This window comes from Gymnoscopelus microlampas, assembly GCF_963454915.1.
Source record: "Gymnoscopelus microlampas genome assembly, chromosome: 16".
NCBI lineage: Eukaryota > Metazoa > Chordata > Actinopteri > Myctophiformes > Myctophidae > Gymnoscopelus > Gymnoscopelus microlampas.
In genome coordinates this window covers 43,947,582-43,973,709 of record NC_139953.1, presented here as the reverse complement: position 1 = coordinate 43,973,709, position 26,128 = coordinate 43,947,582, and the positions used below count along the sequence as shown (strand labels likewise).

The window sequence follows — 26,128 nt, the reverse complement described above, 5'->3', positions numbered from 1 at the left end:
GGTGCAGTTTGTTACACACATCACATTTGAGGCGCCTTTTGCAATCCTTGCTCATGTGTCCTTTCATGAGACATCCGAAACACATTCCATTTGTTCTCAAAAAGTCTATCTTATCTTTGTTTAACTTTGACTTAAAGCTGGAACATATTGCAATTTGGTGCTCACCATTGCAGAATGAACAGTGGGCTGGTTGAGCTGATGAATCGATACTTGTGGCAAAACTTCCAGTTGATTTGGGCTTGGGGGGCTGGGTTTTGAATTTATCTCTTGCTTTGGCTTGATATGGTAATGAGTCTTGGGAAAGATTGCCAAAGATTGGGTCAGAGAAAATTCGAACTTGCTTGTCACAGAAATCTACAAGATCCAATAATCTCACTCTGCCATTTCTCCTCTCTTGCAAGTCACAGGCAAATGATCTCCATTTTTCACGCACTTTGAATGGCAGCTTGAGCGCTATGGCCTTAAGATTGGATGCCACATTCAGCTCATCCATGTATGCCATGTCTTGCATTGAATTACAGCAGCCTCTGAGATACAGTGAGTATGCTTGTAAAGCTTTTGGATCTTCAGCTTTGATTAAAGGCCAGCTTAGGGCTTTTTCTATGTAGGCACTTGCAATTTTGTATTCATTACCATAATTGTCTTGCAACAGTTGTTTGGCATTTTTGAAACCTCTATTAGGAGCCATATATCGACAACTCTTAACAAGGGTTTGAGCTGGACCTTTTGTGTATTGTTCGAGAAAATACAGCTTTTCTTCATCACACTCTACTCTAGACTCAATGACTTGCTCAAATGATTTAATGAATGTCTGGTACTGCAAAATATCCCCATCAAAGGTAACAATTAGGGGTGTGCCGATATATCGTCCCGCGATATATCGCGATACGTTTTCGCGACGATATGTATCGTTTTGGAAAAAAAAATATCGTTTTTGATTTTTTTTTTTTTTTTTTTTTTTTTTTTTTTTTTTTTTTTTACAATCATAATAATCAGACATGCAAACGGCCCCGAAGTGAAAAGAGTGACAACATGTTTTTTTTTCGGGTCAGGTGTCATACTATCTGGATTCAAAACGGCTATTGTAGCTGAAAAGCTACAAGTTTGCATGTCTGAATAATGCAAAAACAGAATTATTTGTTTGCATTTTCTTTTTTTCTCCTCCATATATTTTCATAATAAAAAAAAGTGCGTATCGTATCGTATCGAAATCGTATCGAAGTTGTGAGCCAAATATCGTATCGTATCGTTTGGTGAAATTAGTGTATCGGCACACCCCTAGTAACAATGTCTCTTTTTGGCAGAAAGGCATTTTCATTTTGCTTTACAAGAAGACTTGTGAGGTCATTTTGCCTTTCAAGGACTCTGTGGAGCTGATCAGACCCCACAGGACCCCGTGCTGCTCCTGGGGTTGGTGCAGTTAGGTGAGAACTGGCATTCTGCATTTGAGATGTATTTTGAGCTGGTTGTCTTGGTGTTCTAGAGATAGTGGGATGAGGTTGAGTTTCAGTCTTTGGTCTCACACTTGCAGGCTGTGTTGTAGATGGTAAAGTAAAATCTTTGATTTCAGTTTTTGTTCCATTTTTATCCATCATTTCCTTTAAGTACTCATTCATGCCATTCGTATTTGCATCTGCATTTTCCAGGACTGCAATTTTGGCTGACTTTGCTGTCAGTGCTCCCTGAATATCCAACATTTTCTTTTTTCTCCTTATTTCTTCCTTCTGAAGATTCAACTTCTCCTCTTCCAATTCCAATTCATGCTTTTCCTTAAGCGCTGCTCTTTTTGCCATCAATTCTGCCCTTTCAGCCTCGGCCTGGACTCTTTCACTCCTGTGGCTCACTCTTGAGCTATGAGTTGAGGCTGCTGAGGCCACTTCTTTTAGATCACCAGCAGGTGGCTTTGGATTAAAACTGGTTATCCATTTAGAAAGAGAATCAACAAATTCAGAAATAATTTCCCATTGGGGTTGGTACCATGATTTAGTATCATTTTCACATTCCTCTTCACTCAACATTTGTTGATATTGTGTGTGAGCATCTTTAAACTGTTCCAATGTGCCATTATACTGGGTAGCATTTTCTTGAACCCAGTGAACATTAGTGGCATCTTTCATCAGGTCTTTGATTATATTCATGCGTCGAGTGAGCTGTGTCACTTTCGTTTTCCGAGTCTGGCGCATTTCTTGCATTTCCTCAGTCAGACTGCCTTTGTTTGCTGAATCCTCTCCTGAGTCCAGTGAGGCAGACTCAGTAGGCAGTTTTGTAGTAGCCATTTCTTCAACCATTTTTCAAAGACCTCAGTATTCAAAGTTCATTTCATTTTGTTTGATTTCATTCAAATGTTTCAGTTCACATAGGTATCATAGTTCATTCATGTGCCATTTTCCATCTTTGCATCAGAGCATGTCATGATCATTTCATTAGTCCATTAATGCCAACACAAAACACTTTTGCTTCCAATCCAGAAATCCATCAAACAATCCATGAATCCATATTGTCCATTTAGTCCTGTACTCCAAAAAGGCAGCTTTTTACCAATGTAGTGACCTTTTGTCATTGTGGTGGTTGACTGAGAGTACCTTTTTGCACGGACTGGCTTTGTGCAGCAAACATGACCAAAAAAGGGAAATGAGGAATGTCCAAAAGTTAAGGTTGAACTCAAAAAAGGTTTATTCCATAAGTTGTGATCCAGGCTTCAAAACATAAAATAAATAGACTTAGAATATAGCAAATAACTTAGAAAAGAAGGCAGCAGCAACAAAAACCAGACGTAAAAAGCTGTGAACCTCCAATCAACTACACCTGGCCCTCTCTAGGCCAGGTTCTTATGCTCTCCTCTCTTCCATGTCTGTAGAGGGTGACAAAGCACACTGGCAGGGGTATTAGGCATGGCACATACATTTGGCCTATTGTAGATCGGCTCCTACAGTAATAGTTGCCCTTATTTTCAAGATTCCTGGAAAAAATATAGGTGATGCGTTGAGAGCGTGTTGAGCGACTAACCGTTGTATAATACCACTGATATTTGTTTTTGTTGTTGTGTGTGTTTCACTATCTCCAGACATAGTGCAGTTGGAGCAGGAGAGCCTGCTGGGAGTGCAGTGTCTGCTGGTGCTCTGCAGTCAGGACCACAGTGACAGTGCTCACGCCACGCTCAAGGTAAGGCCTGGTTTACATATACAGTAGTTGTTGTCGAGCAGAAACCTCTTCTCTCCATATTCTTATTCATATTCATATCTTTTTGTGTTTTTTCGTAACTTAACGCCCCTACTTGATCATACTACAGCGTCACAAAAAAGCATCAAAAGTAGCACATCTACTGTACAAGCTTCGAGCCGCGTTTCGAGCTTGTCGATCTGCTACTTTTGCTGTTTGGAATTTGAATCCTGAAAACAGTTTTGGTTTCCACCTGACAGAGAGGATATGCTTGATAGCATATCACGTCCCACACTTAAAATAGCAGATCTACAAGCCCAAAGCCCCCGTCGCACTGCAACAGACTCAGAGCCTTAAGTAGCATCATTAGGGAACACCCAGGACAGGTTGTTTACCTGTACATCCACGCTCTGACCTCAAAACTCATCCAAGCTCTGACCTGTGTATGGTTTGGTTCATTTTCTTAAAATTAAAAGAGTATAAAATAATTCTCCAGTTTCTTGTCAGACGAGCCTCACCTCCTTGTTCCAAATATTGAAGAGTGGACCACAGTCACACCTCAGACAAAACGGATAAGAGTGTAAAATAACTATCCAACTTAGGGCTCCAAATATCTATTATTTTCTTACGATTATTCTATCAACAACTTTTTTCAGATTAATCGAATAATCGAGAAGCATGTGTTTTATTTTTTATGTAACAACGAATTGACACGAAAACATTTTAAAGGTAGGTAAGTGATTTACTTACTTTGGTTAAAATAAGTGTTAAATAGCTCTATATTCTAATAGTACACATTGCTATAGAGTGTTTGTTCAGTAAAAGAAGTCTCTCCAGCTCTTAAACAGAAAATGCATTTTCAGTGCTCTCTCCTGATTGGCTTAAATGTTGTCACCTACCTGAAAATGTACTATATTCTGTTTACTGAAGAGCTGGAGAGACCCCTGTGACAGAACAATCGCTGATCTACAAGCTCACAAGCTTGTAGATCTGCTATTTCCAGTATTTCTTAAATGCTTGTTTAAAGTTATGAAATTCCATTAATGTTTTTCTGAATTTTGTATGAGAATTTTGTCTTTATTAAGTTTAGAAAAATCATATTTTTGTTATTTTTTGAAAATCTTTTAAATAGGATAGATAGAGCATAAACAATACTAAGTGTCCAGCTGCTTCATGTCTCAACCTTCTTCTCGTCAGACGGCGCTCACCTCTCTGGTCCAGCTGCTGAAGAGTGGTCCTCACCTCAGCCAGGGGGCCGTGGACTTCCTGCTCTGCCAGCTGCACTCCGCCTGCGACTCGGCCCGCGTCCTCATCTGCCACGCCCTGGCGGCCATCGCCAGCCACCTGCCCGTGCTGGGCGAGGGCATGCTGGGAGATCTGGTGGAACTCTACCGGGTGGCCAGCCACTCCTCTACCGACAAGCAGCAGGAGCTCCTGGTGAGAAAGAGGCTCAATACACCAGTGGTTCTTAACCCACTAAAGGAGTAGTTCACCCAAAAAAGTACTTATTCTCTATCAGTTACACACCCCATGAAGCCTTGAATTCATTGAGATGTTTTAGTTTTTGTTGCAGTCCTAAGCAAATAATTTGAAGACCGGCTGTGTTTCCGGTAGGAGACTCAAAGAGTCTCTTTTGAGTCTCCTACTGGAGACATTAGCATCTTTCTGCTGGTCATCAAATTATTGGCTTAGGAATGCGACAAAAACAAAAAGAACTCCATGAATTCAAGGCTTCATGGGGTGTGTAATTGATACAAAATAAGTAATTTTTTGGGTGAACTACTCCTTTTAAGACCGTAGGCCGATTCTACAAATACAAGTTGACTTTTTCCATGCCAAGGACGCCCCTAAATTATATATATTTGGTCTCGGACCTCGTAGCTCAGTTGAACTTGCCGCTTGACCACAAGGTCATGGGTTTCGAACCCGGGCACCGCCAACTCAGCGCATGAGTAGCACGGCTTGGGTGCTGCAAGTGGTGCGGTAACTCCGGTACTGTAAGTACTGGGAGCTGATGGTAGGGGTTGCGCTCCACCACAGCGATCCATCTCCCAGGGGTCTTAGCGCATTGTGAAACAGGGATGGATGCGGGAGCGTACTGGCTGATACCGACAATAAGCCTCTCCTACCTACTTACTTACTGTGTAAAACAAAATCACTTTCAAAGATTGAAAATAGCAGATGTGCAAGCTCGCAGCGCGGCACGAAGTGACGCGCTGTGAGCTTGCACATCTGCTATTTTGAAAACCACCGTTCTAAACCACTGTTCCACGTTCTCCGTTTTAATGGGTTAAAGTGCCCCCCCCCCCCCCCCCCCCCCCCCAGTTGAAACACGTTAACCCTGTTTTATACTTTGGCTTTTCAAAAAAAATTAACTTCTTAAATACAGGTTCGGAAGCAAGGTCATATTTATTTAATAAGGTTTGTTAGTTTTAGTTTCAAAAGTCTTGGTTTAGATTTGTTTTTTTCCTGCTCTCTCTGCAGGGTAAGTACTTCTCCAATCTTCTACGATCAGCATGTCTTCATGTTTCTCTCCTGTCGTCGGCTGCAGGTCTCCTTGGCCACGGTGATTTTCGTGGCGAGCCAGTCGTCTCTGTCGGCCGAAGTGAAGCTGGTCATCAAACAGCAGCTGGAGAGCGTGGCCAACGGCTGGACGGTGTACCGCATCGCACGGCAAGCCTCACGCATGGTGATTATATACAGTAACCAAGGGGCAAGGCTTGGATATTTACGATGAGGCCAACACGGAAGCTTATGAATGGCCAGAGTGGCGCTGTTTTACCCTGCGCCGACCTGAAGTGTCAGAAAGAATTTATTTTAGCGCAAGTGAATGGGTTTTTGACAAACTTTAGACTAGATTTTCTTACCGTAATAAAACTTTTCATAAATTCTATATGCTTCCAGTTGCTAGTTTAAAGTCTCCTTTCAATCATCATGATATGCGTTTTGCTAAATTATGGTCCCATTTATTCTAAAATTGACGATAAAGTAGGCTATGCTCCAGGAGGGGCGGGATGATTTGATTGACAACCTACACAACCAATAGCATTCATTCCCCGCCCCCGCTCTTGATTGACAAGCTACCCAACCAATAGCATTTTTGGGGGTGTTTTCCGGTTCGCTGGTCACGTGTCTGGTCTCAACCAATAGCGTTTGAGTTCCGGACGTGGCCAACTGTATATATTAACGATGGAGGAATGCATGTTCCTGAACTATCGGCTTCATTTTCGTTCTGTAGAAAGCAGGGGAGTGGCTGTTCAATTTTGTAGCAAATCGCACTTTCTGCGTTTGATGCAGCTAAGCTACAATCGCTAGACCCATTGAAAGGGTTCAAGAAGAGTGGAGAGAGTTGTAAGCACATTACTCATACCTGGTGTCTTTGATGGTTTTTTATTTACTATACAAACATTACAAACATAATCTAGTCTAAAACTTAGTTACCAGTTAGCAACGGTTAGCACTTTAGGCACCGGTAGTTAGTGGTTAGGTAATAAAACCTGAGAGAGAGAATAAGCACATAACACACAGAGTATTAAGGATATGACTTCACATCAGACGTACACATCACAAGTACAAAATTACAATGTTACTCACTATTGGTCTCTCACTCTCTTGTAGGATCTCGGTAAGTTACTTAAAACCCATATTTCAGGTAACCCACGGCACTGTTCCTTCTGAATCTAAAATCCTGTGCTCAGGCAGCCTATTATATCAACTTCACACATAAGGTCCGCCTTTAGGGCAGATCTTTAAGCAACAGGAAGTTCTGGTTACCCACAAGGCTTTGCGCTTGGTCCTGTCTCTTGTTACACATCACACAAGGGCCGGCTAGCTCTGGCCTTCTGCCCTGTCCACCTATTGTTTCTTATCTCACAACCTTCCCCCGCTTGGTATGCAAGGCCCTTTGAAGCAGCTACCTCACCAGGGGGTCTAATATGGCCTGCTAAAGGGACATGTATTCTCCAACAGGACAGATGACAAAGTACATTACTATATCATTAATAATAATCCACAATTATCTTTCATAATCATAGATTATTTCCACACCTGCCACCTGTGTGTCTGATCTAGAATCCAGGACACACACAAAACATTCCTCGTGAGCTTTTTGGCTCTTTAGATAACGGCTCGAGTATGGCTCTTTAGATAACGGCTCGGTAAAACGATTGTTTAGTATGGCTCTCTGTAAACCTTCTCAACACACATTTCACACATTGTCTCTAAGTGGCTCCAAACCCATACACTGAAACAATTAACAGTTCAACTTAATGTTCTCAATTTGTTTGAAATACTTTTTGGACATTGTGGCTAATATTTGATCTCAAATTGACTTTACTTCATAGTAAATCAAGACCAATTCAATTTAGCAACAATTCTTTTCCGCTAGTTTATCCCTGAGATTTTTCCTAAATCCCAGGACAACTTAACTTTAATTGTAGTTATTATCTACATTTAAGCATGAACCCTCCAGGGCCCATTTGTTTGACACCCACGTGTCTTGTCTTTTTTCTCTCCTCCCACTAAGTCAATGTCCTATTTTAGGGCATTTTGCCATGGTAACTGACATTGCAATTTGGGCAAAAGGGTTAAAAGATTATTAAAATAGTTGATCTACAATTTCACCTTAAGAAATTTTAACTTTAACCTCAAGCACACATACAAAAATGCTTATACAATCAATCAAACGGTTTGGTTACTCAGATCATGAGTCAAACATCAGTAAAGAATACATTTTGTTGGGCGGAAGAATTTCCAACCATTGTTTGCATTTTGGACGTTTTGGAAGTTACAAGTAGCTTAATACATTTCATTATGCGTTAAGTTATTTCTTCTGTGGTAATATTGTAAATCCTAGAAATGATACATTCATTTACAAAATATATTTCGAAATTCCTATGTAAACAGTCGCTCAAATAAGACATTTCGATTTTTTAGACACCTCGCATGGCGTCTTTTCGCTCCTCGTCCGCACTGCTCCCTTACTTTGAGGGTGGCAGCGCAAGTGTCAGTTCGTTCGCTAGTGTCATGTTGCTGGCACTACCAGCCGCCAGTGGGACTGCTTTTCCAGCAGCTCCCTCCTGGGGCCTCTTCTCAGCTGTTGCCAAGAAAGAGCTGGTTGCTCCCTCCGCAGAGGGTGAGGAAGGCTTATCTTTTATCTTTACCTTCTTTTTTCTAATTATTCCAGCCCCACCAGGACGAAGCATTCTCTCTGCCTGGATCCTGGCGGTAAGAACTGAAGCGACCTGACGTAGCACCCTGCCTCTCTTTTCTTTCCGCAATTTCCTCATGACCCACCGGACTGGAGCGAAGAGGTCAGGAGGCTTGCATATTTCACACTCGCATTTTTTTAAGAGGTCAGGAGGTGTGCAGTTCGCACATTCGCATAATTTTACCTCGACCGGCCTGCAAACCAAGGTTTGCCTCCTGCCACCGTTGTGAACTGGAGGCTCAGAGGAAACACCGCTTTCAGCAGGTAGCCCGCCACCTTGGTTACCCGGGGGCTCCGTAGGACCACCCAGCTGGCTGGCCATGGCTCCTTCCCCAGCAGCTACTCCCTGGACCTCCTCCGCGATGAGTGGATCAGTGTAGACGTCCTCTGACGCCCTCGCCAGCGCCTCTCCTGGTGCAGCATTTCCAGTTGCGACATCCAGTGGCTGGCACCCCTCAGCGTTGATTGGTTCGGTGGCGACGTCCTCTCCTCCAGCTGTCACAACCTCCTCGGCTATGAGTGGTTCGGTGACGACGTCCTCTGACGCCTCCGCCGGCGCCTCTCCTGCGGCCTCTGGTGGATGGTATCCCTCTGCGTTGAGTGGGTCCTCCTCCGTGGCTGTCACGATTGACGCCTCTGCCTCGACCTCCGATGGCACTCCCTCCGGATGGTCTTCCTTCTCAACGTGGTCCCCTGGAGCTGGTTCGACCTCCGATGGCACTCCCTCCGGATGGTCTTCCTTCTCAACGTGGTCCCCTGGAGCTGGTTCGACCTCCGATGGCACTCCCTCCTCGGCCGCCGACTCCTCTGCGACGTTGACTCCCTCTGGTACCTTCTCAGCGTCGTCTTCTGGAGCAGTAGCAGCTTCTGGTTCAGCCGCTTGCACAGTGGGAGTAACTTTCTCACCTCCCTCTGCAGCGTAGAGTGGGGTCTCTGCGTTCGCAGCTTCGTCTGCAGGAACAGCAACGCCTGGTTCGACCTCTGATGGCACTCCCTCCGCCGCGTTGTCCATCGAGACTGCTCTGCTGGCCGCCTGCTCATCTGCGATGTCGGCTCCTAGCACGGCTCCCTCTGGAACCTTCTCAGCGTCGTCTCCTGGTGCAGTAGTGATGCCATCTGGGACTCTGAGAACTGCTGGCCCAGTTGATCCGGCTGTAGGTGTGACATTCCGACCCCCCTTTGCAGCGACCGGCTTATCTGTAGGACTGGTGACCTCCTCACCTCCTCCAGCTGCTCTGTCCTTTACGACCGGCTCATCTGTAGGACTGGTGATTCCAACCCCCTCTCCAGGCACAACCGGCTTTGCTGCTATCTCTGTGGGGGAGGTCATTTGCTCTTCCCTCACAGCAGGGGGGTGTTCACTCACTTCGGCTTTTGACCATCTGGTCAAAGTTGCCTCCTTGATTCTCTGCAAAGTCTCGTCATACTCAAGGCAACAGACATCCTGTATCCTGCAGATCACAGATGAATCGATGCCAACAATTTCCAGTATGGCGATAGAATATGTAACAACCTCCAGGAATTCTAAATCAGCTTTTAGCTCCCATGCCAGCCTTTCGCTTGGTAGACCACAAAGAGCAAACTCTGCATCTCTCCTAAAACCTGCTTGAGCTGCTTCACACCTCTCTAGTAACTCAGCTAACACTTCCATTCCCCTTTTTTACCTGGCCTTCTTGGCTATAGGACTTTAGGTTTAGGCTTTTCGGTTAGTCTTAATTCAATAGGCTGTGAAAGCTATCGTCAGTTCTTTTAGCAAGTAGTAGTGTTGTTCAGCCTTTAGCTCATAACAACAATAATTAATTAACACTGTGTTAAACCTGTAATAGTACCCACCCTGTAGCATTCTATGCAAGAAGCCTGTTAATGGTCTATTCACATTTAGTTATTTTGTTAATTAATACTGGCAGGATTTATTTAGCTCTACCAAAGTAAATAATAGCATTTAACCCACAATGATGACTTAATCCACTGCTATCGTAACTAACCATCTAGTTGCTCACAGTTTTAGTCTATCATAAAGTCTGGTTGAACATGGTATTACACTAGTGGTAGAAAACCTCCCCCACCCCTTATCAGTAAACAATGGCCTTTAACTCCTAATTATAAGATCACCTCATAATCACTGTCTTTTAGTCTAATTTTTAGCTATATTGCAGTGTCTGGTCTCTCATAAAGCCTAGTTGAACCATGAATACTATTTTAACGTTTGTCTAATCAGCTTAACGCAAGCATCTATGATTAGATTATTAACCAACCTAACTACTTCTCCTCTCAAGGCGTGTTAGAATTTGGCGGTTAGCTTAGCACTGTCTTGTAAGTGAACAAAGACAATGCTAATTTTCTCCCCCACCCTCAACAGTGGCAGTGGCAGTTAGCTAGCAGCTAGCACTTTATGCTAGACAATAGATCTGTTAGCACTGTGAGCTAGCGACACTAAGAGTAGCTCTCAGGACTGTTAGCTTTCTAAACCCCCTTATTGGTACGCTAATCAAACTTTTAACGGTAGCCTAGCTACATAACCTGTGGTTAGCTTCTAGCTTCTCCCTCAGCTCCTTATTCTTAGCACGCAGCGTTTCACAATCTACAGTCTCTTTGTCCTCCACGGTCTTCGCAGAACTGTGGGGCTTTGTTCATAGCAACCTGATAGCGAGTCTCTTCCCGGTGGTTCCTCGGGCCCGTACGGTATTACTGCCTCGGTCCTAGCGTCGTGTAGGCCGCCGGCTCCGTGTATCTCCCTTCGCCTCCGTGGACAGATGACTTCCTTCAGTTTGTGTTAGTTGAGGCCCTTTGTCCCCTTTGTTCACACAACTAGCACTGGTTCATTAAGCCAGCGTTAGTTCTGTGAGCCTATTTAAACCTGTCCCATACCAGGCCTTATAATTATTTTATTATTACAACTCACGTCTCATCTTAAAGAGACCGTGCGTCTTCATTCCTATGGCTATAGGAGTTTGTTATTCTTTATCTATGGCCAAATACTTTCTTAGAGTTTACCAAGGCTACCACGGGTTTATAATTGTTTAATTACTCTGTGACATTTAATCTCTGTTTAATGACTATGTAACCAATACACACAACTAGTTGTCCCTCTCAGACACACTAGTGGTTGATTACTATGTAACACTTAAACTTTGTTAATGACTTTGTAATTATACTTATACCTAGTTGTCCCTCTCAGACAAACTAGTACTGTGTTATACCTCTGTATGACACAAAGGCCTTATTAAAGGCCGCTTAAACTTAGTAGAAAAGTCCCCTCCGGAGACTACTAAAGTTTAATAACTTGTAATTAAACTTAAAACTGATAGATGTCTCTTATATAAGAGACTCTAAAGTTTCATAACTACTTCAAACTAGTTGTCCCTCTCAGACAAACTAGTACTGTGTTATACCCCTGTATAACACGGAGGCCTTATTGAAGGCCGCTCAAACTGAAAGAAGTCCCCTCCGGGGACTACTAAAGTTTAATAACTTTAATTAAACTTAAACTGATAGATGTCTCTTCCATAAGAGACTCTAAAGTTTAATAACTGCATAATTCAATGCTTAAAACTCAAACATGCCTCCTCCGGAGGCATCAGTAGTTTTATTACTGTTCAATTTTGTAGCAAATCGCACTTTCTGCGTTTGATGCAGCTAAGCTACAATCGCTAGACCCATTGAAAGGGTTCAAGAAGAGTGGAGAGAGTTGTAAGCACATTACTCATACCTGGTGTCTTTGATGGTTTTTTATTTACTATACAAACATTACAAACATAATCTAGTCTAAAACTTAGTTACCAGTTAGCAACGGTTAGCACTTTAGGCACCGGTAGTTAGTGGTTAGGTAATAAAACCTGAGAGAGAGAATAAGCACATAACACACAGAGTATTAAGGATATGACTTCACATCAGACGTACACATCACAAGTACAAAATTACAATGTTACTCACTATTGGTCTCTCACTCTCTTGTAGGATCTCGGTAAGTTACTTAAAACCCATATTTCAGGTAACCCACGGCACTGTTCCTTCTGAATCTAAAATCCTGTGCTCAGGCAGCCTATTATATCAACTTCACACATAAGGTCCGCCTTTAGGGCAGATCTTTAAGCAACAGGAAGTTCTGGTTACCCACAAGGCTTTGCGCTTGGTCCTGTCTCTTGTTACACATCACACAAGGGCCGGCTAGCTCTGGCCTTCTGCCCTGTCCACCTATTGTTTCTTATCTCACAACCTTCCCCCGCTTGGTATGCAAGGCCCTTTGAAGCAGCTACCTCACCAGGGGGTCTAATATGGCCTGCTAAAGGGACATGTATTCTCCAACAGGACAGATGACAAAGTACATTACTATATCATTAATAATAATCCACAATTATCTTTCATAATCATAGATTATTTCCACAGTGGCTTTGTCCATTCTTTTTTACAGTCTATGACAGTAACCCCCAAAACACACTTTGTGAGCGAAATAAGCAACCACGTCTAGGAAAACAAGCCCAAAAGAAGCGACTAGGCCACATGAGCACTTCAAACCTTATCTACTGTATACATCGGCTATTTGAAAATAGCTGAGCTACAAGCTCACAACGTGTCAGGATGCGCAGGGCCTTGAGCTTGCAGATCTGCTAATTAAAAAATAAATCTTTAAATAAAATGTGGATTATTTGGAAGATTTTTGAAACATTCTAACAACACAAATCTGGTACGGGGCTCCCTGGCACAAAACATTTTCTGATGGGGTTCGGGGACAAATACATATTTATTTGGGGGTCCATGAAATGAAAAAAATTGAATCACTGGTTTAAATAATGATTTAAAAAATGTGGAAGCGAGCCCAAATAAGCAACTAAAGCCCAAAATACCACATGATATACAGTGTATATCCTTATGTATCCTTATCAACCACTTCTGAACCCTAGGTTATTTTTCTGGTGCAGATAAAGAGAGATAGAGAGAGCAAATACAGAACTGCACTTAAGAAACAAGCCCAAAAAATCACATAGTGTATGCTTCTTAACCACGTCTGAACCCTAGCTTCCTTTTTTCTGTTATCATGACAAGGTAACTCCCCACCCCAACAAAAAACAAACAAAAAATTGTCAGACTTCATGTGGTGCATTAAAAAACACATTATGAGTAATGTCATGGGTGTTGCAGGGATGCCACGAGTTCTCCAGCGAGCTGTACCAGAGCCTGCGCACGCGAGTGGCTTCAGAGCATTTCTACTTCTGGCTCAACAGCCTGAAGGAGTTCTCCCAGGCCGAGAACTGCCTGAGTCGCGTGGAGGACGGAGACTACAGCGCCGCCATGAGCGCCATCGCCGAGGCCCTGCGCTCCTACCAGAAGGGCATCGCCTCGCTCACGGTCAGTAAGGCCTGGTTTCAACCAGAGCCCCGCTTCTCAACGTAGGATCCGGGGACCACCAGGGGTCCAAATGGTACCATTACACGTCTGTACAGTAACCCTTGAGAGTTTACAAATTGAACAAAATGGAGCCGGCATTTGTAATGTCTGTTTATAATATAAATGTCTGTTTTGTAATAATACTCTAAACGTAACTAAATATTTCAAATAATAAAAAAGTACATTATTTGCCTCTGAGAAGTAGTGGAGTAATATAAAGTATTGAAAATGTTACATACTCAAGTCATGTAAAATGACCTAAAAATGTTACTTAGATACAGTACTTGAGTAAACTATATTAAATACTTTATTAGCAGTTTGCAAAAAAAAGCACAGTTCAATACAAGGCCTGCTAAGAGCATTTTAAACCCAAGAAAGCCTATGGCTTGTTTCCATTGGGGTCTTTTGCAATCAATTCATCGAAACATTTAATGACAAACATATTGTATATTTGTCAACAATGACAAATATACAACACTATCTATGCAAAAACATCATATAAACAGTTCAAAAAGAGGGGGGGGGTTACATTTTACTTAGTTCCATTCCGCCCACTGCCCACTAACACCCCCCGTCCCGTCCCCCCGTCCAGGCTGCCAGCACCCCTCTGAGCCCGCTGACGTTCCAGTGTGACTTTGTGAAGCTGCGTATCGACACGCTGCAGGCCCTGTCACAGCTGCTGTGCACCTGCAACAGTCTGAAGACCAGCCCGCCGCCCGCCATCGCCACCACCGTGGCGCTGACCTCGGGAAACGAGCTGCAGCGCTGCGGACGCATCTCCATGCAGGTGAGAATCCATAAACCACACTTAACCCACTTAATCCACAAGAAGACCCCGAGGTCGATTCTAAAAACAGTATTTTGAAAAATATATAACAAATATTTTGTTCCAGGGACCCCCAGAAGCAAAGATTTGAGTTACAAATATTCGCTTTAAAAATATATACATTCAAAGATTTGCACAAATCTTCACAATTTTTCAAAAGTAGCAGATCTACAAGCTCATAGCGCTATGAGCTTGTGCTACTTTTGAATAGCCAAAGAAATATAAAATGACACAGATGCGTTCCCGAGAAGACCTGAGGCCGTTTCTAAAATTGTCTTCTAAATCCTTAACAGTTTTCTGAAAAACCTATGTTGCTATTTATATCGTTGCTGGCGGGCAGAAACCTCTTACCTCCATTGATCATACTGCAGCGTCACACAAAAGCATCAAAAGTAGCAGATCCGCAAGGTTGAAACGCGGCGCGAAGTGACACATTTTGAGCTTGTAGATCTGCTACTTTTGAATTGGAATCCTGAAAACAGTTTTGGACATATGAGGTTTCCACCCGATAGAGACGATATATAGATAACATCTAAAATGACACAGATGCTTTCGATTTAGTTCTAATCCTTCCCTCACTACCTCCCTCACCCCCCCCACCCCCCACCCCTTCCTACAATCCCACCCTCCTGTTGCTTCCATCATGACTACAACTGAAAAGACATTGCACAAAATACAATGACTACATATATACAGGCTTGTGATGACTACATAAAAATGTTAGCAAATTACAAGTGCGCTTTGACCTTTTCTACAGCATGTACAGTATGAGTGCATTGATAGATTGCCTTTTGGCCCCATTGCTCTTGCAATTGACACTTCCAACCCTAAAACATTCAGAAAAGATAGTTTCCATTTTTTAACAGAAAGGGAATGTGGAGGTTTGTATAAATATTTATAAAATATGCATCAACAACATATTTCTGCAAATGTTTTATTAGAATGAATGTACAGAAATTGCCATTTAATTTGCACATGATGAGCTGAATATGATAATTTGTGATGTTATGTGAAGCTGTCAGCCATGGTCATAGCAGCAATCACTGAAGCAGTTCTTCTTTGTTTAGGTCTTTGTTAGCACTGAAACACAAATAAAAACTTTCAGTTGCATCCATGGCAAGGTTGGAACCAGAAAAGCATCACACAAATTGAGCCATAGAAAGATACAGTATCAGATCATTTGAAATGCTTACGTTTGTAGACAACTCCTGCTACTCCTATTATCACAGTTGCTGAGGTTGCCATTGCGATCAAACAACCAGTAGAGACTTGTAAACCTGACAGTTCAACTTCAATGTCTGTCGTAGTAAGCTTTGCTTTCACACTCTCCCTGTAAAATGGGAAGAGAAGATCACCACCTTTAATTCATCATAATGCATGTATCAAAATGATGTTAAAAGTGTATGACATTATGTTTTTTTTCATTATTTGTATTTATCCTTATCAACATATTTTGTTGACATCTTTTGATTTTTTTTGTCTACAATGTCATGCCTAAAATACAGATTGATAATTACGCGATTATTTTATTAAATGATCGATTATCAATTATTCTTTTTATAATTGACTAGACCATACCCGGTCGACGCATGCGTGGGGGGATATGCGCACATGATCTGGCAACCCGGGAGGCAGTTCGTCCCATAGCTGGGCAGCCCCGTAACCATGGCGACAGTGTTTGACACAAAAACGCTAATAAGAAGCTGAGATTTGATGAAATTGAAAAACGGGCTTCACAGTTAAGTTCAGATGGTAATGGTCAATGGCTGTGTGCAAAATCAGAGCAATTGGTCCAGCCAGTGGGGAGAACCGGGTAGCTTCACCACCACCACTACAAACGCACAGAGGTTACTAGAATTATAGTAGGATGAAATCGATTAGTTCGATTAACTGTTACAGCCCTACTCTGATCAAGGAGATCCCCTCCACCAACCCAGCAACCAAAAATTATTTATGGCATTTTAGGCTAATAGAAGGCATATAAAAGTACAATTATTCTGCCATCACATCTTCATTATATGCTACTCAGTTTTCATTTAGCTCAATGAATATCTTAATCTCTAAATGGAGAAAAAAAAGAAAATAATGTACACTAGAATTTGATCACTTACATAGTCAGTGGCATCTTCAGCTCTCTTTTGTGGCACCGTGCAGAGTACTGTGCAAAGAAATCTACAGTACAGTCTACTTAATCATGATATTACGGCAGAACATGCATCAAAACTCATGTTGTCACACAATACACTATGGTTTGGGGAAATCCTCAAGTTGTTACTGTACGCTTGAGAGGAGCTTGAGAGGAAGTCCTTTAACCACTGTCGAAGATTTCCTCTTATGTGGTGGTGGAAAAATAACTTTTTTCCACCACCACAAAAAAATGGTGGAAAAAAATAACTTTTTTTCCACCACAATTTTTTTGTAGATCGGCTATGTTCAAATAGCCTAGTAATAAAATAGGGCTGAAGTGGTTAATGTATGTTTTATAATATAATAATTGATAATTGCAAAGTTAATAATTGTAGTGGAGTAAAAGTACAATATTTGCCTCTGAGCTGTAGTGGAGTAGAAGTAAAAGTATAGACAATTGGAAATACTCCAGTAAAGTAAAAGTACCTCAAAATTGTACTTAAGTACATTACTTGAGTAAATGTACTTGGTTACTTTACATCACTGCTGTGCACTGACTGTCAGCTTTTTATTCTTTTCCTCTCCAGATGAAAGTGTGTATGGATGAGTTCCGGAGCCTGGCCACTCGCTACGCTGACCTGCACCGCTCCTCGTTCGACGCAGATTGCGCCACCCTCCGCAACGTAGAGCTGTATCCTCTGGTTTACCTAGAACAGTAGCTCTCAAATATTTACAGGTCATGGACCCCCAAATGTACGGTATATGTATTTGGCTGCGGAACCTAGCCTGGTAGACCATCCCGGTCACGGAATTCACATTTCATTTAATTTCAAGTTCAAATGTGAATTCTGTGACTGGGATGGTCTACCAGGGTATGCGGACCCCAGCTGAAAAAAAAATTCTGCCAGGGACCCTCATATGTTTAAAATCTTCCACATTTTGGAGAATAGCCAATCTGCAAGCTAACACCGCACATTTCAAATATCCAATGTACAGTATATAGGGTTAAAGTGGTTAAAGTGATTTTATATATTAAAACTAATATTAACACATTTTGCTGGGAACCCCCTGGAACCCCCTCCAGGACCCCTGGGGGGTCCCCGGACCCCACTTTGAGAACCACGTCCTTAACCGTCCGTCCAGACAGCAGCAGAGCTGCCTGCTTGTCTCTCATGTCATAGAAGCTCTGATCCTAGACCCGCAGTCAGCCAGGTAAGATTGAGTGACCGTAGCATGTTCTCTCTTTTTCATTTCACAGACCCCCAGTTTGATATGCATCTGGCCAAGGACCCCCTTCTGCATTTGTACTGTACACCCTGAGAGTTACAGTCCCAGAGGGGTCCATTTGGATCCCTGGGCGTCCCCAGGCCTGACATTCAGAAACAGTGCTGTGGCACACCTATACTGCCCTACAAAGCCAAAGTACAGTAACTACACAAATAATTGAACTGATAAAAGGGTTTAAAAGTGTTTCAATTGCTCAGCCAAATGGGTTATCGGCATATAAGAGATATCACACTAATTGTATATCTGTTCTTGGTTAAATTGTGTATTCCCCAAAATCCCGAAGGCTAATTTGACCTTTGCGTTACACAAATAAGTCAGTGTGTCCAAAAACGAAGTTACTGCACTTTGACTTTGTAGGGCAGTATAGTTTCTATGTTCATTGTCATATACAGTACACATACAGCACCATTAAAGACAGTGTCAGTATTATAGTTCAAGCTTCTCAACAGTGTGCATAAGAATAAATAAAGTAAAGTCCTGTACAGGGTGCTTGGGTGGCTGGCGTAGTGGGTCCAGACAGATTTTGTTGGTCCAAAATGTCTCTTTTGACATTTAAGGTTGCTGACCCCTGATCTATACAAACACAGTTGACCAGTGGTTGTGTGTCTATACAAACACAGTTGACCAGTGGTTGTGTGTCTATGCAAACACAGTTGACCAGTGGTTGAGTGTCTATGCAAACACAGTTGACCAGTGGTTGAGTGTCTATACAAACACAGTTGACCAGTGGTTGTGTGTCTATACAAACACAGTTGACCAGTGGTTGTGTGTCTATACAAACACAGTTGACCAGTGGTTGAGTGTCTATACAAACACAGTTGACCAGTGGTTGAGTGTCTATGCAAACACAGTTGACCAGTAGGGGTGTGCCGATACACTAATTTCACCAAACGATACGATACGATATTTGGCTCACAACTTCGATACGATTTCGATACGATACGATACGCACTTTTTTTATTATGAAAATATATGGGGGTGTAAAAAAGTAAATGCAAAAAAATAATTCTGTTTTTGCATTATTCAGACATGCAAACTTGTAGCTTTTCAGCTACAATAGCCGTTTTCAATCCAAATAGGGCAATAGTGTGACACCTGACCCAAAAAAAAAAAAACATGTTGTCACCCTTTTCACCTCGGGGCTGTTTGCATGCCTGATTATAATGATTGTAAAAAAAAAAAGTAAAAAAAAAAAAAAAAAAAAAAATTTTTTTTTTTTTCAAAACGATATTTTTTTTTCCCAAAACGATACATATCGTCGCGAAAACGTATCGCGATATATCGCGGGACGATATATCGGCACACCCCTATTGACCAGTGACTAATAATGCAGCCTGCTCTGCAGTATCCTACTGGCTCACGTGTACATGTGATCTAGTGTACACGTTGTGACCAGAGTAAAGATTATTATATTTTTTTTACACAGGGACTACTCCATGAAGAATCCTATGCGTCATGCTCAATCTCGCCAGGGTCACACAGGGAGCCAGTTAACATTCTTGAACTGGAACCTGCCAACATGCCAACATGGCATCTAGGACTTAAACCTAGTATGACTCTTATTAGTCTGTTCTGCGCTGATTGTAGCTTTGGTTTGAGCGGTTTATCTAAAACTGTCATACCAAGACGTCAAAGGGAAATCAAAATTACATGAAGTAAAAGAGTTTCCTAAAAATCAGTCACACGTCCCCGTCTAAAAACGTAGTCAGACCAGAAACCTTACCCAAAACGTTGTTGGCCATGCTGCTGCCATGCATGTTGCTCTCTGGAATGTAACCCAGGTACTTCACAGATGATTTAACCGACACCACCTCCTTTTTAAAGCCTAACCTTAAAATCAGTGGCCCTACTCGGCTTAACCTATGGGCCAAAGAGAATGGCCTCTGTTTTGCCAGGGACAGCAATCGATGAGCCAGGCACCAACCCTCGACGAGTCATATGCATGTAAAAAATGTATCATGCGATTGAAACAGATGGTCCCCTCTGTCCCTGTGATGTAGTTTTCAGGAGTTGGGCGGTACACTGGGGTCAGTGCAGACGGAGAGCGAGTATGAGAGACGCATGATGTCTGTTTTCAACCATGTTCTGGAGGAGGTGGAGGGCCTGAGCAAGAAGCATCCACCTGTCTCCTACCTGGTAAGACAGCGCACACACACACACACACACACACACACACGTCATTATGAAAGTGAAAGTTTTGAGTGAACTGAGGGTGTTTCGTCTGTTCATGGTTTGTTCACATACCACAATGTTGATATTAGTAGCCTTTCCTAATTCATTATGTTGATATTGGTAGCCTTTCCATCACACATTGAACAACTTATAGCAATGATAGAACATTTTGGAAACAGCATCATAAAAAATCATAATCTCTCATTGAATGGTTTTGGAATCAGTACTATTCAAACAAATATTGTTTTCCTCAGACATGGTTAGTATGACATTAGGGTAGGTCACCTCCCTGGCCAATGGGTGATACTATATATAAGAACCACTCACACTGTCCATTATCTCCTTACACTTTATTCTATTGACTGAGTTTTGATTGATCAAATAATCAAGAAGTGCAGGGTTTTTGTAGATAATGTTTGAAATAAATAAATAAACAAAATGAATGTGTACAATGGTGTCAGGAAAAAAATAGTGAAAATAGAAGATCTACAATCTTGTAGATCTACTTTTTTGAACATTTTTGCCTATAATGATCATGCCCAAAATGCCAGGATGAAAGAGGTCAACTTGTTGCAGCCTTCTTCGACTTCACGGTCCATACCGTATATGCTACTCGATTAATCGATTATTTTATTGTAATTGGTAATTTTTTGTAATTGATTAAAATCGATACGTTTGTTCAACTGTTGCGCCCCTGATTGTCAGTGTGATGTGTTTGTGTGTCATTCAGCATACAGGCTGCCTGTGTGACGCTGTCATAGCCTTGCTCAAGGTGCCACTGTCATTCCAGAGGTATTTCTTCCAGAAACTCCAGTCAACCAGCATTAAGGTAACTTATTTCAAAGTCCTGCCATCAGAATAGCCACACCTAGGGGCTTGGGTACCACAGGTGCACTGTTGCTCCAATCCGCACCAAAGTTGGCACAAACCCTCTTCAGGGGTCTGCCCTGACAATAGTCACACCAGGGGCCATGTGTGGCCCCCAGGGGCGACATCAAGGGCCTCAGGGCACGCATTCAAGGGGAATAAACCTTAGCTTCACGGGTGCCGAGGACGAACTGTAGCCTGGTATCTCTGGCGTGTTGCAATGCGACACGTTGTGAGCTTGAAGTTCGGCTATTTTCAGTATTTTTGTAAATTGATTATATTATTTAAAAGAAAGCTTTTTTTTTCATAATCGATTAAGTTGATTAGCTCATGCATTCAAGGAAGCATGAGCTCAGTTCAGGGCTCTCACCCGGCTGGCAGAGGGAGAGGAGCGTCCAGGATTACAGCTTAGGCAATTGGCACACAAAAAATGGGTTACAGAAATTGTGGGATAAAAAAAAAAAACATTTACAGGGGCAAACCCAATAGTGGAATGCTTGGGGTGCATACCACAAATGCCTTCTTCAGCGTGTCCCCGGCCTTACAGCCTTCTGATAGCAGAAAGATAAATATGCTTTGATTATTTTGATTTATATTAGGACAGATTTGCACGACTGTAAAGACGAAACGGTAGCGGGGAGGAGGCGTCACATCCGCTTTATCCTCCGATCATTTTCAGAGCCTCCGTTGCGCCAGACTGTATGATGGAAGCATTTGAAAGATTGTGGGAGGCAACAGTCAGGTCACGCGGGACTACTCTCTCACTGTCACTATCGAAGTAAAGCACAAACGCTAAAAGTTGCAGCATTGTTCAGTAGTATCGTTATTGTTTGTTTGTTTTTTAGCTGGCCCTGTCCCCGTCCCCACGGACCCCCAGCGAGCCCATCCCCGTGCAGAGCAGTCAGCAGTTGACCCTGAAGGTGGAGGGGGTGGTGCAGCATGGATCCACCCCGGGACTCTTCAGGAAGATCCAGTCGGTGTGTCTCAACGTCACGTCCACTCTGCAGAGCAAGACCCAGCCTGACTTCAAGGTACACTGCACTACCTCCTCCTGAACGCACAACATCACTATTTAAAGTTTAGGCAAGCTGAGTTCCTGTCTCTGCACAAAAATGGAGGTGGTGCCTCCTGAGGCAAAAACAAAGGGCTTTAAGTGGTTAATAAACCTCATCCAATATGATTCTCCAAACTATTTTGTCCTTTTTTATTTTTTTTACCATTCTTTTGATTAGCACGTTTTTTTAAATATATTCTTTAATATATTTCAAATATATACAGTATATTTCTATATCAACAAATCGATTAACTCCTAAGCCCTATCTTATACTTAATCACCCAACAGTGTCGTGCAATGACATGCCCAAAATGCCGATAAATTATAAATCGATTACTTTATAAAATGATTCTTCTTTTTTTTTGCACTTGACTTTTATTTCCATTTTTATACATTCTGTAATCACATTATATGGACATACGTACATACACAAAACAAAAACAAAATGTTTTAATTGCATCAACATTGTCAGACACATGTCACAGAAAAACTTCCAAAGGCATCACAGACACAGGCAACCAAAGATCATTATTCTAACAGCACCAATCGTCCATGCATGACCTTCAAGACACTCTGGTCAATAGCTCAAGGAGGACAGACAACCAAGCCTTTCAATCAAGTCCCGTCCATTGACATTAAGTGGGGACCGCATCCCCAATCAGTCTGGGCAGCTGCAGTACTACCGGTGTCCATCTGATATTGAAATCCTCTGTCCTCAAATTACCCTTTTTTAAATCGTATTATAATCAATTAAATCTATTAGTTGGATTAACTGTTAACAACCCTCCCTCGTTCCAGATTCCACTGGACACCAAGACCAACGAGATGGAGCAGCGCGTGGAGCCCCACAACGACTACTTCAGCACCCAGTTCCTGCTCAACTTCTCCGTGCTGGGCACGCACGCCGTGGCCGTGGAGGCGTCCGTGGTGGACGAGAGCGGCGTGGAGTGGAAGACGGGGCCCAGGACCACCGTGTCGGTCAAGTCCCTGGAGGACCCTTACTCCCAGCAGCTGCGCCACCAGCAGCAGAACCAGCAGCAGCAGCAACAGCAGAACCAGCAGCAGAACCAGCAGCAGGCCCAGGCACAGCCGGCCCCCCAGCGCAGCCCCTACGCACGGTTCTAGAAGCAGTGGTTCTCCAAACGTTTTTCATGTCCATGAACCCCCTCAAATTAACCCATTATTAACCAGGAAAGCATCTTGTCTCATTTTAGATTTTAACCACTTTAAGCCCATTCAATCCGGGAATACATCTCAGTCATTTTTTACATTTCTTATATCTGCTATTTAAAAATAGCAGATATACAAGCTCATAGCGCGGCACAGAGTGCCGCGCTATGAGCTTGTAGATCTGCTATTTTTGAAAAATCGTGAAAAGTTGTGCCAATCTTTGAGTAATTATTTTTTAAAGCGAACATTTATATACAAATCTTTGCTTCTGGGCGTTCCTGGAACAAAATAGTTTACAAATATTCTCTTTAAATAATATGTATTCAAAGATTTGCACACATTTTCAAAATCTTTCAAAAATGGCAGATCTGCAAGCTCATAGCGCGGCACTCTGTGCTGATGCGTTCCCGGTCTTTATGGGTTAACCGTTATTTTATACTTTGGGCAATTCAAAAATAGCAGATACGACTTGTAGGTCTGCTATTTTTTGAAAAATCATGAACATTTGTGCAAATCTTTGAATACATTTATTTTCTTTTTTTAAGGGAACATTTGTAACTCAAATCTTTGCTTCTGGGGGATTCTACAAATGTCTTCTACAGTTTTTTGGAGAAAAAAAAACGTTGCTATAATTAGTGGTTCTCAAACTTTTTCATGTCAAGGACCCCCAAAATGATATGTATTTGACCGCGGACCCCCATCTCAAAATATGTTGTTCCAGGGACCCCCCCCCCCCCCAGAAGCAAAGATTTGAGTAAAAAAAATTGCTTTAAAGATATATATATATTCAAAGATTTACACACATTTTCACGGGTTTTTCAGAGAGATCTACATGCTCATGAGCTTGTAGATCTGCTATTTTTGAATAGCCAAAGTATAAAATAATAGTTAAAGTGGTTACACAGACTTAAAGGGTTAAGACCTGATACCGATTCTACATTTTTTTTCTAAATCCTAATAGTTTTCTGAAAAGCGTATGTTTCTGTATCCGTGGTGCTCAAACCTTTTCATGTCGAAGAAAGAGAAGGATTTGTGTTAAAAGAATTATAAATTTGTCAAACTCTTTCTCAAGATTTTTCAAAAATGTTTAAAAATAGCCAATGCTAAAATCTAAAATGATAGATGCTCTCTAGGTTTTAATGTTAATATACAGTACATTTGTCCGGACTCCCCCATCTGAAAATATGTTGTGCTAGGGACGCCCATATAAGATTTGTGTTGTTAAAATGTTTCAGAAATATTCCACGTTGGTCTGAAATCTGTCACAATTTTTTTGGTAGCTTAAAGTGGTTAAACTTTTTATGCTATGTTTGCCAGACCTGAAAGGTATGGCCTACACGAGCCTTTGTCACCATTTCGTCCATACATGGTAGACACAGGCTGACACGTCATGTGAAGGTCTGGCTTGTTACTATAGTGTTGCCACCTAGAACCCCCCTCAAGGCCCCCGGCGGGTCCCCAGACCCCACTCTGAGAACCACTGGAATAGAGTACCGAAGTCTGGCGCCATAACCCATACCCCCTGGGTCACAGAAGTGTTTTTTTTTTCTAAATACCATAGACTTTTCTTTGTAATTTTTACTTCCCAAAAAATACAACAAATAAATACACAATCTTTCAGACTAGAAAATGGTCACTTTCTGTGAGGTTGCGTTGGGGTCATCCACTCTCTTTGAAGTGTGCTATACTCGTTGCTGTCGGGCAGAAACCAGCTAACTCCATTTTGATGCTTTTGCATTTTCTTTCCATTAATCAGTGCTATTGAACACCCTTTACGTCTGTGTGTTGATTAAAAAAATATTGAACCAATGAAAAGTATTCCAAAGTGCTTAAGACAAAACCAGCTAACTCCATTGGATCCTCAAACTTTCTGCTAAACCAGTTAACTCCACCAAAGGGGGGTGGAGTTAGCTGGTTTTGCTGACTCCAGGCTCCACCCCCTTTTGACCTCCAACCTCATTGTGAGCTTTGAGGTCCATTCAGCTGTTCTTATCAATGATGAACAAAACCTCCTAACTCCACTTTTTATTTTGTTTTTGTCATTTTCTGATTTTTTTTTGGGAGTTAGCTGGTTGCTGCCGGACAGCAGAGATATTGTGATTATAACATGTTTTTCTTCAAACTAGGTTGTTTTCATGAAGACTTGTGTCTTCTACAGGAACATAGGCCCTATATAGCATTGTTTCATAACATACATAAGTCTACCTTGGATGGACATTCATTTCAAGTGGTGGAAGCTTAAGCCTACCCCGGTAGAGTAGAAATACTCTGTAGAAATACTCTTTTACAACAAGTAAAGTCCCGTATTTAAAATATATTTATACTTGAGGAAAAGTACAAAAGCATTGGCATCAGAATATACTTGAAGTACCTTAATTAAATGTAGCCTAACCCAGAATGTTTTTTCAAAGGTTTTCAAACTTTGTCAAAATCTTTTTAAAATGTGTTATAGATCAACCGTTTTTAAATTCATGTATTATGTTTTGTATTCATCTAAATCTATAGTTATGGAGTAGAAGTATAATTTATACTTCTATTCCACTCCACCTACTTCAGTATTTCCATTTTTGACTAAAACATCTATCTGCAGTAGAGAGGTGCAGGCCGCCCTCTGGTGGTGCAAAACTAAAACTACAACATCAGTGACCAGTTGTATGGGATAATATCCTAGCATATCCTCTCATCAACAGACTTCAATATCTAAGCCACTGTATAAGTAGTTTTTTGCCTAAATGAAAATGGGAATTAATTTTCAAGTGGGCTCATTTCCTTTCTTGGTTTAAAGACCTTGACAATCCTATCACGTTACAGCAAATACAAATTGAATAGAATGGACATTAATGCCACATGAGGAATGTCACAAATGTGCCTT

At 41.9% G+C, this 26,128-nt stretch overlaps 1 protein-coding gene across 1 annotated transcript in view; it reads left to right on the top strand.

Annotated features, from left to right (window-relative positions):
* The window catches only part of ints7 (integrator complex subunit 7), a 35,708-nt gene extending 12,348 nt beyond the window's left edge, over positions 1-23,360 (top strand). The window contains exons 10-20 of the mRNA XM_084081880.1: positions 3,065-3,162; positions 4,357-4,596; positions 5,711-5,848; positions 13,508-13,714; positions 14,346-14,540; positions 17,294-17,397; positions 17,850-17,918; positions 19,994-20,129; positions 20,896-20,994; positions 21,878-22,063; positions 22,885-23,360. Of these exons, the coding sequence (XP_083938006.1) occupies positions 3,065-3,162; positions 4,357-4,596; positions 5,711-5,848; positions 13,508-13,714; positions 14,346-14,540; positions 17,294-17,397; positions 17,850-17,918; positions 19,994-20,129; positions 20,896-20,994; positions 21,878-22,063; positions 22,885-23,211 (1,799 nt within the window). The 3' untranslated portion in view covers positions 23,212-23,360. The remainder of the gene's footprint in view (positions 1-3,064; positions 3,163-4,356; positions 4,597-5,710; positions 5,849-13,507; positions 13,715-14,345; positions 14,541-17,293; positions 17,398-17,849; positions 17,919-19,993; positions 20,130-20,895; positions 20,995-21,877; positions 22,064-22,884) is intronic.
* Positions 23,361-26,128: the final 2,768 nt, after the last annotated feature.